The following is a 17,266-nucleotide window of genomic DNA, read 5'->3' on the forward strand; positions in this document are numbered from 1 at the left end:
TCGTACTGGCTGTGGGAAAAGCTGTGCATATATCAATGTTGATGAGCTGGGGCAGGTTCACTCCTGCACACAGCTGATGGCACTTGGTGTGTTTAACATTCGTGTCCAGGCTTTTCTCCACTTTGTAGAGCAGAGGGAACCTCTACTACCTTTTAAAGAGAGGACAGGGAAAACATTATCAGTGGGGAGAGTCATTTGCTAAGTCCTTTGTGTTGGAGTGTTGCAGAATGAGCCTAGCTGCTACAGGCTTCAGAAGAGCTAGGGACTCTCAGACCCTTTGAGAGTGGAGCTCAGCCCAAACTTCCCTGCAAACAGGAAGCTGGTTTGAGTTAAGAACATAAAATAAAAACCAGCTGATGCCCCTGAATGTTTTCCTTTGCTCCTCCTCTTCTGAGAGCCAAAGGAAACTGCTCCCCCCTCCCTTGGATGACTATTTTCAAAGCCAGAAGAAGAAAAAAAGACCAAACCCGTAAATCCTTTGAAAATAAGCCAAGATTTTAGCCCTTGCAGACTTCTGCTTGTGGGATTTTCTTAGCCAGGAAGTATGTTCCTCTTGCGCAGAGCCGAGAGGAAAGTGACAAAACCTAAAGATTGCCGTGATTTGGGCCTGGGCCTTAGCGTGGCAGGAAGAAGTGTGTGGTTTCCCATGCTTAATCTCCCAGCACATTTGTAGGTCATGAGGTGGACAGAGTGGATATGGCTAGAAAGTAAAAGGAATATACCAGAGTATATTAGAGCATATACTGCAATTATGTGTTATTTTATGAGAATTATACTTCAGTTTTGTTTGCCTATATACATACATGTATGTACATGCTGGGTCACAATATAAAGCATGTTTCTTACTGTGACTAGATCATATTAAAAAATATTCCTTAAAAACTAGTCTTTAGAGTGTGTATAAACCAAACCAAATCTTTCTGCTTTGTCTTGTTGAAAATTGCAAACTAGTTTCAAGATTCTCTATAGAACTGGATTCTGTACCCACAGAACACCTACTCACATTCCTTTGAGAGGGAGGGGCAGCTGAGAACTAGCAGACTTGGTCTTTGGGACCAACACTGAGTGATGGGGGGGGTAAAGGATTGTATACATTTGAATCTAAAGGATTTGCTTTGAATTATATTGGTGTGAAGAGAACTGGAGGTCTGTAGCTTACTGTTTTTGGTTTGATGACCTCTGTATTCCACATGGGACATAGTGGCTTCAGATCCCCCCGCCCCCCGCAAATCTCTGTCTTAGGCAGTAAGTACAATAGCAATGTTTCTGAACACCTTTTTCTCTGGTACGATTAAAGGCTCAGTGTCAATATCCTGATCTGGGATAATTAAAGGCAGTAGTCTCCAGAGGGTGAGCTTGCACTCTGTAGTCAGTACCAGGTGTCTGGAACCAATGAAGCCTTAGACTGAGAAAAAGAATGGAACAAGGCAGAGATTCAGGCTGGCTGTCCAGAATGTCTAGCATGGGCAGGCTAACATTAGGTTTAGTGGTGCAGCTGGGCACTGGGCAGTGGATAAGTGAACAGCTTAGGCTGGTGCACTGCAACTAAACCAGTGGTGTGTAAGCACATGCTGCAGTTCCTGGTCCATATCCCTCAGAAGGGTTACTTTCCCAGCTAATTCAATAGCCTTTGAGGTTTCGGTTTTTGCTGTCATTACTGTTGTATCTAGTTGTGTATATACATATGTGTGTGGTCAGAGGACCTAAACCGGACCTCTGGAGCACTTTCAATTCTTTTCTGTTTGGAGGGCAGTAAGAGAAGACACACCCAAAACTATCCCAGTTGATTGTGGGCTCCCCACTCTAGACACTGGTCTGTCACAGTAGACTCTTTCTGGCCCTATATGTGGTTTATACCACTCTTTGGCCCTCCAGGAATCTCCAGGTCAAAGTTGTCATAGGAGAGTACATTCTGTCTATATGGGCTCCTTGCCCTAAATCAAGGAGGAACAAGGACATCCCTGAGGGAAGGCTCAGGCAGGAAGTACAGACAGCCCTGGAGGGAACTAGAGCTGGATTTACCAGAAACACTGTGTGACAAGGAGTGCCATGGAGTAACAAGTATGAGGTTTTAGGGCAGTGTGGGTCTCACCTGACCTCATCCACAGAAAGACTAGTCAGTTAATTTGAGGTTAGTCTAGTGAGGGGTTTGTGGCCTGCAGACAATGTGGGACAGCAACACTGCTGATGAAGGTGAGGAATGTCTCATGTGTCATGTCTTCTCGGACTCTCCTGGCGTTTACACAGGCTTCCCTTTCATCTCTGTGGGAGTTGTGGCTTAATAACAATAATCAGAGTACTGTGAGCATCTGTGATTCGCAAAACACAGCAGTAAGCCCTTCCTTAGGCCTCCTAGGCTCCTAGACTTTTAACTGGCAGACTCAGGGAGGTGGAGTCCTTTGATGGGATGCAAAGATCAAGGATGTCCGAGTTACCTAATTGATACCTAACATTCTTCTGGCTCTTAGTAGAGAGATCACAGTGGCCTTTGAAGGCCTGAAGGCAAGTGACCTCTTATCAGTATCATAGACCCCAGATCCCAGTCTCTATCCTACAGTTAGTGCCTTCTTGCATTGGAAGAATTCTTGTTCCTCTTTGGTCATAAACCTGTACTTTAACCCATGTTTTCTTTCCCATGATAACAGCAGGTGGAGCATATTAAATGTAGGTGGCACTCACTACTGGCATTTTCTCATATGGCCAAGAGGATTTTGGTCAGAACAAAGTCTGAAGAAGTCACAGACTGAATAAGATTGTAGGAAAATAGTGCTACAGAGGATGTAGGAGTCATTAGCACCTCCCTCTAACCCTACTGTAACTGTAACCCTATGGTCTGTAAGGAATCACTTCTCTGTCTTGCTCTAACAGGTAACCTTGGAGAAGGTACTGGGAGTAACAGTATCTGGAGGCAGAGGACTTGCTTGTGATCCCCGATCTGGCTTAGTTGCCTACCCAGCTGGGTAAGTGCCTTTCAGGAGATCTTGCTGCGTGAAAAGCATATTTTTTATTTTTTAGTAACATTTTATTCTTTGATAATTTCATATAATATATTTTGATCATATTCACTCCCTTTCCCTACTATTCCCATATCCATTCCACCTTCCTACTCGTTTAACTTTGTACTTTCTCTCCCCACCCCTTCCTCTCTCCCCCTCTCTCTTTTTAAAGACCCATCAAGTCAAATTTGTGTTGCCCAACTGCTCTTGGGTATGGGCTTGTCCTTGGATGTGGTCACTCTACCAGGGTCACACCATTCAAGAACGACCACTCTCCCTCTCCCAGCAGCTGTCAGGTGCCAGCAGCTCCTTGGTTAGATGTGGGACTTTCACCCCTCCCCACTTCTACCCCCTCCCCACCCCACCCCTGTTAGGATTTTGACCAGCTTGAGCTTACTGTGAATGCAGTCACAACTATAGTGTGTTCTTAGGTGCAATTGTCATGCCATATCCAGAAAGTTCCATTGAATAAAGGTATGGCCCCTGGATCTTATAGTCTTCCCACTCTCTTCTGTGATGATCCCTGAGCCTTGAGGAGAAGAGTGTGACTTATGATCAATGTATGATCAATGATCAATGATCCAGTTGAGGTGGACAGGAGGTTTTTGTAAGAGAAACATCTAGGTCATTGTTTTGATGCCATTTCTGTGGAGAAAATGCAGTCTAAGTAAAAATTCTTTATTGGGTATTGTTCTTGCTGCATCCTGCATTGATATTTGGTCATGCCTACCTTTCCACACATACAAATTTATAAAATTTTTTTGTACAAGATTCCCAACACCATCTTCTTAAAAACTTTTTAAAAAATTTTATGTATATGATTGTTCTGCCTACACTCTGTGGACCATGTGTGAGGCTCATGCCCATGAATGCCAGAGGAAAGCAACAGATTCCCTGGGACTGGAGTTCCAGATGCTTGTGAGGTGCCATATAGGTGTTGGGAATCAAATCCTGGTCCTTTGGAAGAGCAGCCAGTACATCTAACTGCTGAACCATCTCTCCAGTCTCAGTACCATCTTCTGATCCATAGACAGATCCCTTACCCCCTGCAACTCTGGCCTACCCCCAGCACCATCTTTAATAACTACCTTCTAGTAATTTTTAATGGCTTTATTGTGATATGACACCAAATATTTAAAACCTCTAACTCAGGGCTGCTGTAGTGCTCACGGGCAGCACTACAGCTAGTGACTAGTTTGACTAGTCTCAAGGTCTTAGTTTTGATTCCTAGCAAAATAAATATCCAACTCATGAACTTCAGTAATTGTCTAGAGTCTGCAGCCGCCACCACAGTCAACTTCAGAAGCTGCATGTAGTCAGTCAGGTGCAATGCTCTGGAGTACTAAGTGCTTGAGAGGCTGTAGCAGGGTAGCACTTGAGCATAGGAGCTTGAGGTTGTACTGTTATCGACTCCATAGTTTAGGGAAGAAAACTGATATTCAAGGTAAAGCAGTTTGTTCAAAATCACATTGCCATTGTCTTTATTGCAGTTCAAGTCCAAGTAGCCTGACTACAGAGCTCTGGCTTTTTCTTTTCTTTCCTTTTCTTTTCTTTTCTTTCCTTCCTTTCTTTTCTCTCTCTCTCTCTCTCTCTCTTTCTCTCTCTCTTCCTTCCTTCCTTCCTTTCTTTTTTTTTGTTGGCTTTTTGAGACAGGGTATCTCTGTCTCTGTTAATGGCCCTGGCTGTCCTGGAATTTTCTTTATAAACCAGGCTGGCCTTGAACTCACAGAGATCCAACTGCCTCTTCCTCCCAAATGCTGGGATTTAAATGTGTGCACCACCATGCCCAGCCAGAGTTCTGACTCTTAAATGGCATGGAGTGGGGAAAAGCCATATTTTCTGCTCTTTCTCTAAACTATCTACTTGACACTTGAGGATAGTTTATGGACAGATTAGTCTATGCCAAGGAGACTTCTGCCCCTGAGTTCTGAGTAGGATGTCTCTGGTGTTCTGGGGTGGGGGTGGGGGTGGGGGTGTCTGATGGTGTTTGGTGCCAATAGTCAGGGCTCTGTGGTTGCTACTGTTGCTTAGCCTGGCAAAGACTGGACAGGCCTCCTTTTCCCCTCCAGAAGCAACTTGATAAAAGGCCTTCTCTGCTAAATAACCCAGTGCTACCTACCTCAAAGGAATTCCATTTACTCTGTGCCTGCTCCTACCTGAAAGTCCCTTCTTGATGGAAGTAGGGCTGGGGCTACATATAGGCTGTGCAGAAAAGCTGGGGTATGCTTCTGGTATGCTGAGCCCTCAGTCAAGGCCTTGGCAAGTTTGAAATTCTGACCCACTCTCTCCTTCCACATACTTCTGTGCCAGGCCTAGAGCCTTTGAGTATGTGCTTATCTTTATAGGCATTTGCAGCCCAGTGTGCTGTCTGTGAATCCTCCTTCTGGTACAGGGTCTCCTAGGAGATTTCCAGAGTAACCCTGGGCAATACTCCAGAGCAGTTCACTGAGCTGTGGCTTTCTTGGGATGTTGGTTTCTCTCTTTGCCAGTGGCTGCTCTCTGTTGTACTCCTAGGGTACATGAGGTCTACTAAAGTCTGCTTGAGCCCAAGCGGGCTTTTCTCCTCCCTCCTTTGCCTAACACCACCCTCAGCCCCCACACTTGTTCCTGCTGCTCTCACTGTGGGAGCCAGCTCAGGTATCCTAGAAACAAGAAGAAAAACAAAATTTGAAATCCTCCCAGAGGCCTAGTAGCAGCTATCAAATCAAAACAACATTTTCTGAGAGGAAATGAAACAGCACAGTGAAGGGGGTGGTCAGCACATGTGTCAGTCAGGTAGAGGTGGGTGGGATCTGAGTGAACATGGTCTCTGGCCCAAGACCTGTCAGTTTTAGTGGATCTTCTTTCTCTTCTACAGAGCTTTTCCTTAGCTATTGTTGTCCCGCAGGAAGCCCACCCTCACCTGTCTTACTTGAAGCTTCCTGTCTTAGTTACTTTCTCCTTGCTGTGACAAAATATGTCACAAGAATGGCTTAAGGGTACCCTCGAACTATAAGCCAAAACAATTCCCCCTTCCTTCTCAAAGCATGGCAGCAAGAGCATGAGGCCACCAGTCACACAGCACCCATGGTTGGGCGCAGAGAGGTGGATGCTGGTGCCCAGCTTGCTTTCTCCTTTGTGTTTAATTTGGCCCCCAGCCAACAGAATGGCACTGCCCACAATTAGGGCATGTCTTAGAATGTCAACTAACCTAGTTTAGAAACTCCCTCACAGACACCCATAGAGTTTTGTCTCCTACACTATTATAGATATTGTCTCCTATAGATTATAGATTATGATTATATCTTGTCCAGTTGACAATATTACCCATCACACCCTCCACCTTAGGATGCCAATGCAGTCCTCATGCACTCTCTTTGAGGGACCTAGTTTGGTTGAACCCTCTTAGTTGAGCTGGTCTTTTTTTTTAATTTTTAAAATTTTTAAATTTTTTTTTTTTTTTGAGACAAGGTTTCTCTGTGTAGCCCTGGCTGTCCTGGAACTCACTCTGTAGACCAGGCTGGCCTCGAACTCAGAAATCCGCCTGCCTCTGCCTCCCAAGTGCTGGGATTAAAGGCGTGCGCCACCACTGCCCGGCTAAAAAAATTTTTTTAGATTATTTATTTATTTATTATATGTGAGTACACTGTAACTGTCTCCAGACACCCATATGAGGGCATCAGATCTCATTGCAGATGGTTGTGAGCCACCATGTGGTTGCTGGGATTTGTACTCATGACCTGTAGAAGAGCAGTCAGTGCTCTTAACCGCTAAGCCATCTCTCCAGCCCAAGCTGGTCTTTTTTTCCCCTAGCTGACTTCTTAGTTCCTTTGTCTCCTTGGGCTGGTCAGCCTTGCCCTCCCACACCTCGACCCTGCGTGCACTGCCAGCATAACTGATGAGAGCTCTGAACAGAGCTGCTTTTCAATCCCTGGGATAGGAAGATGGAAGAGACTGGGCCTTTATAGCAGTAAGAGGAAGTGTCTTGCTTTTTCAGTGGAGAAAAGAGGGAAACTCTTTTCCTGAGTGTGCCCATATTGGAATTTATGCTGATATCCCATTATTATCAAATGGACAGGTGGGAAGCCACAGAATTTTCTTCTAAACTGTAAAGCTGCATTGAAAGACCATACTCATCCTTAGTCTCTGAGACACTGAGTTGCATGTGGTGTTTGTCAGTGGAGAGACTTGGTGGGCCTGAGAAACAGATCTTTGAACTTGATACCTGATGGAATTATATACAGGGACAGGTACTCACTAGTATCGTCTTATTTTACCTTCTGTTGTATATTTTTAACTTCAAAACAGGGCTCTTAGTTCTTCCTATAGCAGTTTGCTGACTGACATATTTGTTCATTTGGTCAGCAGTTTATTAAACAACCTACTCCATTTAGACACCAGGGATATAGTAGTAAACAGGAGAGACGGGTCATTGATATTGTGGTGTTTAGGAGTAGGAGGGTGAGCAGACAATAAGCGTGCAAATAAATTAGTGAGCAAGGGAAGATCAGAGAGTGTAGGTACTCTGAACAGTCAGGCTGATGGAAGAGACAGTACATCTAACCAGGAGTGAAAAAGGATGGTAGCATTAGATTGGGTTGTTGGGGGCTGGAGATTAACAGCACGGCTGCTCTTGTAAAGGACCTGGGTTTTGTTCCTAGCACCTGCATAGTGGCTCACAACTGTCTGTACTTCCAGTTCCAGGGAGTCCAGTGCCCTCTTCTGGCCCCTGCAGGTTCCAAGTAGGCATGTGGTGCATATGCATACATTCAGACAAATATTCATACATGTTAAATTAAAAAATAAAATGGAAAAAATTAATTGTGCGGTCAGGGCTCAGTGAGGAGTACCTGGACTGATACTAGCATGACAGAAGATAGCAGTGTATGAGATTTGATGCTGACGTGTTCCTAGTGGAGGACGTGTCAAGGGCAGAACTTCTAAGAAAGAGAGGAGGTATTTCATTAGAGGAACCAATCAGCTAGTAGCTAATCTAGAATGAGTGAGAAGCTGGAAGCTCAGAAAACCTTGTTATGACCTGGTTTTTAAATCGTGCTGCTTACAAGGATTTGCCTCTTGTTGGGAAAAGAAATGTCTGTGGAGTTGCCGGGGAGATAGCTCTGTCCACTGGCCATGCACGTCATAGAGTTAACATTTAGCCTTTTTTCATGTTTCAAAAGCATGTTTTCTCATGTTTTTGAGGAAGGGGTTGTAAATGTCCCATAAACAGACATTACTGGAAGACACTGAATTCTAGGCGTCTCAAGAGGACTCTCTAGATAACACATCAGCCTCTCTCTCTCTTAGAATAACTAAAGCTATAAGAGTCCTGTTTTGGAAGCAGAATGGCAGGATAGTCTATAATTCAGCTTCTGGATGACACTAGAACTCATTGGTTTGTAGAAAATGTTGTGTTGGATGCTATACATAGGAACTTCCTGTCACAAAAGCTAACCTCCTGGTGGCCTTTTCCTTGTTACCCTTCCAAAAGATTGTCAAGTAACTGTATTAGTTACTTTTGTTATTGTTAAAATAAAATACCTGGCAAAGCAATGTCAGGGTTTGTTTTGGCTCATATTTGAGAGTACAGTCCAAAACAGACAGGGTCATGAGGTGGCAGGATACATTGTGTCTGCAGTTACACACAGCCAGATGGATGCTGGCAGTGGCTTGTTTTCTCCTTTAGTCTGGGGCTCAAGCCCATGACACAGTGCTATCTACATTCAGGGTAGGCTTCCTCTCCTTATTAAACCTTTTTGGAAACATCCTCATAGTTACTCTAAGGGGCATTCATTGCCTGTTACTGTGGTGATTCTAAACCTGTCAAGTTGACAAGATAAACCATCACAACTCTACCTCTTATCATCTTATCACCCAAACATGTCATTTAAATAACATTCCACCAGGACACCTCAAATCTCGTTTTCATCTCAGACTTCAAAAATACGTTTAGTCTATCTCCAAACATCCCATAATCTTTAACAGATTTAATACTCTTCAGAAATCCAAAGTCCATTGTTAGACTCAAGGCTATCTCTTAACTATGAGCCCCTTTAAAATAAAACAATTTTCATACTTCCAATAAAAAAGGGCACAGAACAAACATTCCTGTTGCAAAATGGAAGGGTGGGAACAGACAAAGTATAGACCTCACAGCAAGACCAAAACGCAAACACCAAACACTGGAGAGCCTCAGCCTGTGGGCCTCAGCCTGGGGGCCTCCTGATGGAGTCTCTTGGGCAGCTTCATCTCTTGAGCTCTGCTGCCTGCAGTACACACAGATTCTGAGGGCTCACTTTCACTCCATGTCTGGTGGATATCACTTAGCCTTGGCATCTCCAGTAACCTAGGCTGTTCATTAGAATTTAGGCTTCATTTTCCCAGATCACACAGTGGTCTCTTTTCAGGACCCCTAGCACTGCCATACATTGCTTCCCTTAATGGCTTTCTGGAACCTTGGTGAAAGCCTCCACGGCCTACTCACCTTTGCATCTTTTGTTCATGCCTGTACACCCAAGACCAGAGGGGCTGTGCTGCCAGGTTCTTCTACTAATGTGAGATATAACTTGCCCAGGCCTCCCAGCACAGCTGCAACATCCTCTGGGTGCCCTAGAGGCTCACCCTGGGAAAATGGTTTTCCATTATTTGCACTGTTACTGGTCCTTTAGTGGGTAAGGTCTTTCCCTTCGGTTCCTTTGCTAGTGTTCCACACACAGCAGGACATTCTGTAGCCATTTTAGCTGTTTTCTCTGCAACCACAACTTAAACTCTCTCAAGTTCCTTTTTTGCCAAACTATACATTTTCCACACCTTTCTACCTTATTTGCTTTTCTCTTTCACTGCAGATCTGGATCAGAGCAGTGAGCAGTAAACCTGACACAGCCTGAATATTAGCATGTCTTGAAATTCTTCTGCAAGACAAACTAGTCCATTACTTTTGAATTCAGGTGCAATCAAGTTCTTAGGATTTGAGCAAAGTGAAGCTAGATTCTTTGCCAAAATGTAGCACAAATAGTCTAGCCCAGTTTTTGAGACAGTGCTCATTCCCCTTGAAACCTCATGAGTTGGCTGGAGAGATGGTTCAGAGGTTAAGAGCACTGGCTGCTCTTCCAGAGGTCCTGAGTTCAATTCCCATCAACCACATGGTGGCTCACAACTATCTGTAATAAGATCTGATACCCTCTTCTGGTATGTCTGAACACAGCTACAGTGTACTTATATACATAAAATAAATAAATAATTCTTTAAAAAAACAAAAAAGAAAGAAAGAAACCTCATGAGCTAGGCCATGACCGACATATTTCTCTCAGTGTTTTGATCTTCCGAACTCCCACCAGACTGGTCTAATAAGCTCTGCTTACAGCAAATAGGGCTTCTCTAGCCTACAGCTCTATACACTCTTCCACATTCCTCAGGCTGACCAGTTCCAAAGGCCTTATGAGCCATTCAAGTTTCATCATAACAACTCCTTGTCCCAATTTGCTTTATTGGCTACTGTGGTGCTATGAATGGCTTCCACAGCCTCATATATTTGAATGCTTAGTCACCAGGGAGTGGAACTGTTTGAGAGGATTAGGAGGTGTGGCCTTGTTGGAGGAAGTGTGCCATTTTGGGTGGGCTTTGAGGCCCAGTCTCTCTCTGCCTGTGGATCAGGATGCAGCTCTCACTATTTCCTCAGTGCCATGTTCCCTGCCATGATGATGATGGACCAACTCTGAAACTGTAAACAAGCCCTAGTGACATGCTTTCTTTTATAAGAGTAGCCTTGGTCATGGTATCTCTTCACCACCATAGAACAATGACTTCAACAGGCACTCTTCTTGTTGCTGTGACAGAATCCCGATAAAAGCAACTTAAAGAAGGAAGCTTATTTTGGGCTTAGTTTGGTTGAAGCTGAAGCCCACCATGGCAGGGAAGTCGCAGCAGCTGCAGCGGAGGAGCAGCTGTGCACATTGCACCAGAGAGATGAGGCTCCTGCTCAGCTTCCTTTCTCCTTTTTATTCAACTCAGGACCTCAGCTTGTGGTTTTGTGCCACCTATACTCAGGGTGAGTCTGCCCTCCTCAGTTAAACCATTTTGGAAACTCATAGGCATGCCAAAAAGTATGTCAGTATAGTTCTAGGAAAGCCTGGGAAGGTGACAATAAAGGCCACAGTGGACGTCATGCTGTTGGTGTCTATACAGGGTTCTGTGAGGCAGATGTTCCTTCTGCTTTACGGATCAGGAGACCAAGGTTTTTCGAAAGTAAATAAACAAGTTCAAGGCCATACAGTATATTATCAGACAGATCTACCTGACCACAGTGATCTTCATCTTTCTACCTCTGCATTGCCCTTGGGCATCAGTGAGTGAGTTATGGCTGTAACATGGGGGAACTATGGGCCTGGCCTGTAGCTCTAGGTCATAGCTCTAGATCTCACAGGATTTTCAGCTGGGTTGGGAGGTCTTGCAGAGTGATTTAAAGTTTGTGTTTTCTTTCTTTCTTTCTTTCTTTCTTTCTTTCTTTCTTTCTTTCTTTCCTTTCTTTTCTTTCTTTCTTTTTTCTTTCTTTCTTTCTTTCTCTTTCTCTCTCTCTTTCCTTCTTTCCTTCCTTCCTTCCATCTATCCTTCCTTCCTCAGGCTCTCATGTGTTCCACACTGGCCTCAAACTCACTATGTAACCCTGATCCTCCTGTCTCCATGTTCTGAGTGCTGAGAATATAGGCATATACCACCATGCCTGGTTTATTAATGACTTAAAGCTTTATTTATACCTTCCAAAAATCCTGAGTGCCAGTCTTCCTGGGGCTGGGGACTTAACAGTAAACAACATCCAAACACAGACTCTCTGCTGAGCTAGAGGTGTAGTGCTAGGCCCTCCTCACAAAGTGTAGTATGTGAAAGATGGTAAGTTGCTACATGCTTTGGAGAAGGTGTCAGCGATGGTGGTAAAGTGCAGTAAAGAATGTGAGGAGTGACAGTTACTAAAGGCTAGAGGCTGGCATTGAGTCATGGAAGAACTTTCATTGTGCCTCCTGTGGCCCTTTTGATTTCACTTAGCCTGAAAAGAATCTGAAGACACATTGTTTCTGGTTGAACCGCCTGGGCCTGCCCATGTATGTGCTGCCCATGTATGTGTTACTCATGGCTCGTCCAGATTTTCCTTTGGCTTTGACTCTGGAGGATGGAGAGTGGTAGGAGATGGCTCCTGTGAGAAGAAAGCAAGCCTGGACCTGTGCAGGAATGGGAATGCCGAGGGCTTGGCCCTTCCTGGCACTGGTGTTCCACAGCATGACTCTCCTAAACTGAGGCCCTAAGGGACCGAGGCCTTACCTTCACTCTGTAAAGATGAGCAATCTCTCTGCGCCCTCAAGTTCTAAGTTACAGGAGTCAGCCTGTTGGGCCAGCCCAACACAGCAGTCTTTATGTTGATGATTTCAGTGACTATTGCTACAAGGGCTTACCCTGCTGGGCACGGACATTGGAAGTGAAGGGCCAATGACTGATGCCAGCTGTGCTCCACCCTCCTCTCCCTAGCTGACTAATTGCCTGCTGTAAATTTACTAAGAAGACCAAAGAGAGGACCAAAGGCTCTTTGAGGCTATTTGAGAGTAGGCCCTCTTGTTTACTTGGAAGGACATGGCACAGCTCTTCCATAGGGAAATACATATGTGCCTTTTCTCTCTGAGGGGTTAGTTTCCAGTCTGAGTAAATGTGGGTAAAAAGTATAAAGGCCTCACTCTGTTTGTTTCCATCCATGCCATGCCAGAAAATTTCTTATATTATGTGAGACAAGGGAAGAAAAAGGAGGTGGAGTAGGGTTTGCTCATCTACCTGTAGCCAGTCATCTTTCTGCCTGTATTGTGTATACCCACCTACCCCCACACACACAATGCACACTCACACACATACACACATTCACACACACAAACACACAGTGTTGTGTGAACTTGAACTTAGGAGATAGAGGAAACTGAAGAAATTGTATTCCATGAAGACTCAAAAGGTTTTGTTGTTTTGTTTTTAACCAGATTGTATACAGCCCAGGCTGATCGAAAACCCACTATGTAGCTGAAGATGACTGAACTCCTGGCCCTCCTGCCTACACCTCCCAAGTGCTGGGATTATACATGTATGCCACCACAACAGGTTAAAGGCCACCATGCTGCTTTAGGGTGACAGGCTTTAGGGAACACTCACAGGCAGGGACTTCAATATCAAATTGTTCTGCATTTGGACTGTAGCTGATCATTGTGTCACCACTGCAGTTAGAGGAAGTCTGTCGCAGAGAGTGGAAGCCCTTTGCGCTTGTTCATCCCTTTCTAGTCAGGAAGCTAGTGGCCCATAACTTGTCAGACTAGCCACCTTTGCTAGAGCTGAGCCTGTCGAGGGCTCTTCACAGGTCAGCATAGATTAGAAGGAGAAGAAAACAACAGCCACAGAAAACTTCCTGGGTTCTAAGCAGATGATGACAGCCCTAGAGGATATTGTTCTATACACAGTGAATAGCATTTGAATTGTAACTGATGTGTACTTTTATAAACCTGTTCGGAAGAGATAGGATACAAACTTTCCAGAGCCCTTAGTTTTTTCATGTTTCCTGTTTTTAGAACAAGGTTTTACTTTGTAGCCCAATCTAGCTTTGAACTCAATATATTGTACATTGCACATTTGAAGAATCAAAACTTGATTCTTCAGCCTGCCAAATGCTGGTATGACAGGTGTGCCCCTAAACATGGCTTTTGTCATATTTAAGACCCTTCTGATCATGGCATTTTAAAGGGAGACTTGGGAGATTAGAACTTGAGGTAAGAAGTGAAAAGAGGAATAGGGCAAAGGGATAAGGAAAAAGTGGGGACAGGGGTAAGAGTAAGAAAACCATTGAGGGACAGCTGGTAGGGTAGTTAGTGATGATGGGACCCAAGACTTCTGTTCTGGATGTGTTTGGTCCTATCAAAGGTCTAGCATCTCTGGGAGAATATGTGGGCTCTGTATATTGGATTAGTTTACTGAGCCTGAGATGCTAAGTACTAATTATCAATATGCACCTCTACCTAGTTTTCCACTGCAGTCTGTGCTTTTTCTTCTTCTACTCTATGGTATGGCAGCCTCCAGGCTTGCTCTGGTCTGCTATTCCAATGGTAAGAGGTTAGACAGCTGGACAACAGGCCTAGCGCCTGCTCATATCCAAGGAGCCTGCTGAGAACGCTGTCTGGACCTTGACCTCTAGCTTATTGCTGCTGATTCCTACCGTTCAGCTTCCCTCCCCAGAGCTGCTCTGAACAGTCTGTCTGGATTCGATCCCATCTGGAAGCCTTGTCCCCTTCAAGGAAAAGTTGTCTTCAGCCCTTTTTTGTGAACTGGGGCAAACCTTTACTTGTCTTGTTCTAGTGACCAAAAAGCCCTGCTTAGGCCCTGAAGCTAGGGATCCTTTGGCTCAGTAGGAAGCTCTGCAGCCTTCGCAAGTCATTCCCAAGGTCCTCTCAATGTATCTCTGCTCCCTCCACCTTCAGCTTTATTAGGCCTCCTTACAGTTCTAGCCCTAGCATAGCCAGAGTATTCTTTCTTATTCAGTAGATAGAAGCATACCATCTATAACAGTTATCAAGACATGTGGCTCTAAGCCTGAGAACCAGTTGCAAGTTGAGGCCTGAGCTGATCAAATCACATTAACCCTTCCATCTTGTATTCATTCCTTGGGATGTTTTCAAAGGGAAGACCTCTGTCTTTGCTGTCCTTTGGGGATATGATCAGAGATGGGACTGACAATCAGGGTCCTGATGAGTAGGCTTCCATGGAGAGCTTTTTGACTACGTGAATCTGCTAATAGGCCCTTTTGGGTGGAGACTCCAAGCTAGATTGACCTGTGAAGTCTCAGTGGGCTCTCAAGGAAGCTATGATTAGAAGCTCAGCCTGACAGTTCACTCATCTCCTTAGGTGTGTGGTCGTCCTCTTCAACCCCCGGAAGCACAAACAGCATCACATCCTCAACAGTTCCAGGTGTGTGGGGTTGGCTTCAAGGGGCTGTGAGGTGACTGTGGCCAGGGGCCTGAGGCCCTGGGGGTTTGGGACCTGGCTTGGCCCTGAGGCCAGATAGGGAAGTGTACATATACTCTTGAGTTTGTTGGTGTTGCCTTTGGAATATATGCAGGAAGGATGGAGCAAGGGAAATGTGGGAAGGGGGCACAGTCTACTAGGTCCAACCAAGCCTGCCCTGTCTCTTCTAGGAAAACCATTACTGCCCTTGCCTTTTCCCCTGATGGCAAGTACTTGGTTACTGGAGAGGTAAGTGAAGAACAGGGTGGCAATACTGTGGCTGATGGACACCCTGCCCTCACCACAGTCCTGTGTCCAGCTAGGGTGCTGTCACTTTGGCTTTATGGATTGACACCCTGGTTTCTGCAGTGTCCAAATAGTGTCCTTAAGCTTTAGTGTGATCAGACTCCCTGGGAGGGCTTTTCAAAGTGCTCATAGCTGGACTCCTACCCCAAAGTTGTTTGATTCTATAACCTCCTTTGAAAAGTAAAGCTAAAACAATAATTCATTTATTTATGTGAGAGGGGACATGGAGATATCAGTCAGGTCATGAGGGTTGTGTCACATGCTTTACACACTAAAGTCATCTCTTGCCTCCTTCCTACAAGAGCTTCTAACAATGTGGGGTAGTTAAGGACACATTTTGAAAACCACCATCCTAAACTATTCCTATGTTCAGATGCCCCCTGCTGGGCACACTAGGAACACAGCCCTTGGATTTACAAGGAGATGGTAGGTGTCTGCTGCTGCTTCCTAGAATAGGCCTTGCTGCTGCTTACTAGAATCATTCAAGGAGCTTTGACCAGATACAAAGGCAAGGGCTAGTCTCTGCTGACACTGGCGACCTCAGATCTTTTTTCTACGTCTTTTTCTTGCTCTCTCTCCTGTTGAACAGGAACCGTTGGAGAAACAGTGTTTAAAGCTGAGGGGGTGGGAGATTAAGGAGGCTGCACATCACACCTTCCACAGTTCTCACTCACGGTTTTGCTTCCCTGCAGAGTGGGCACATGCCTGCCGTGCGAGTTTGGGATGTGGCTGAACGTAGCCAGGTGGCAGAGCTACAAGAGCATAAGTATGGTGTGGCATGTGTGGCTTTCTCCCCGAGTGCCAAGTACATTGTGTCTGTGGGTTACCAGCATGACATGATTGTCAACGTGTGGGCCTGGAAGGTGAGTGGGCTGGGTGATGGCCTTAGCATCCTCGTGAGGGTTCCTACGTCAGCCGGGAGGCAGGAAACTGCTGACCTGAGCAACCTCATTTACTCTACTTTCTCCAGCTCATCCTTGAGTAGTATTTGAAGTACAAAATAGTAACTGGGTAGCAAGGTTGTTGCCATAGGGTTTTCCTGAACATCTGAGGAATTAAACCTTTGAATTCCTTTAGAAAAGAGGTTCGGTTTTTGTTGTTGTTGTTTTGTTTTCTGACCAGTAAATACCAGAAAGGAAAAGTTTTATTTTTTTCTTTCATTCTTTCTGTTGTTGTTGTTTTGTTTGTGCTTGTTTTTATTTTTGTGGGGTTTTTTTGAAGTAGAAATTATTGCTAGCTCTTGTCCATTCTCAGATACCTTCTTATCTCCAACAGGCAGAGCTTTGATTCTTCCTTTGACTTTTCCTCCAGAAAAACATTGTAGTGGCCTCCAACAAAGTATCTAGTCGGGTAACAGCAGTGTCCTTTTCTGAAGACTGCAGCTACTTTGTCACTGCAGGCAACCGGCACATCAAATTCTGGTACCTGGATGACAGTAAGACCTCAAAGGTGAGAATTGAGATGACCTACTCTGGACAGTGCTCCAGCTAGTTGCCTTTGGCTTGCTTAACCGTCACAGGTTCTGTATGGACCTGATCTGCTTGGGCTGAGGAGTCTCAGAGAACACAGGACTTTATGCTTGCCCTCTCTCTGAACACCTCATTTCCAAGGCTAGATGGATGTAGTGGTGTGTCTCCACAGGTTAATGCCACTGTGCCACTGCTGGGCCGCTCAGGGCTGCTGGGGGAGCTGCGGAACAACCTGTTCACTGATGTGGCCTGTGGCCGAGGGAAAAAGTCTGATAGCACTTTCTGTATCACGTCGTCGGGGCTACTGTGCGAGTTCAGCGATCGCAGGCTTCTGGACAAATGGGTGGAGCTAAGAGTAAGTAACTCTGGCTCCAGAACAGGGTCTGGCCTTGTCTCGAACCAGGGGAAAACTGACCTTGGGGCTGTAGACCCGGGCTGGGCCTTCGTGCATGCTGAAGGGGACTGCAGGAGAAGACGAAGGGCAGTCCCAGTGATCTGCAT

The 17,266-nt window shown here is 45.2% G+C and overlaps 1 protein-coding gene across 1 annotated transcript in view; it reads left to right on the top strand.

The window, feature by feature from the left end:
- Positions 1–17,266, top strand: part of Mapkbp1 (mitogen-activated protein kinase binding protein 1) — a 52,137-nt gene that overhangs the window by 21,008 nt on the left and 13,863 nt on the right. Inside the window, exons 2-7 of the mRNA XM_028767039.1 lie at positions 2,869–2,960; positions 14,892–14,954; positions 15,182–15,239; positions 15,989–16,159; positions 16,608–16,745; positions 16,938–17,120. Coding sequence (XP_028622872.1) covers positions 2,869–2,960; positions 14,892–14,954; positions 15,182–15,239; positions 15,989–16,159; positions 16,608–16,745; positions 16,938–17,120 — 705 coding nt within the window. The remainder of the gene's footprint in view (positions 1–2,868; positions 2,961–14,891; positions 14,955–15,181; positions 15,240–15,988; positions 16,160–16,607; positions 16,746–16,937; positions 17,121–17,266) is intronic.

Source organism: Grammomys surdaster, unplaced genomic scaffold (assembly GCF_004785775.1).
Source record: "Grammomys surdaster isolate TR1022 unplaced genomic scaffold, NIH_TR_1.0 170, whole genome shotgun sequence".
Taxonomy (NCBI): domain Eukaryota; kingdom Metazoa; phylum Chordata; class Mammalia; order Rodentia; family Muridae; genus Grammomys; species Grammomys surdaster.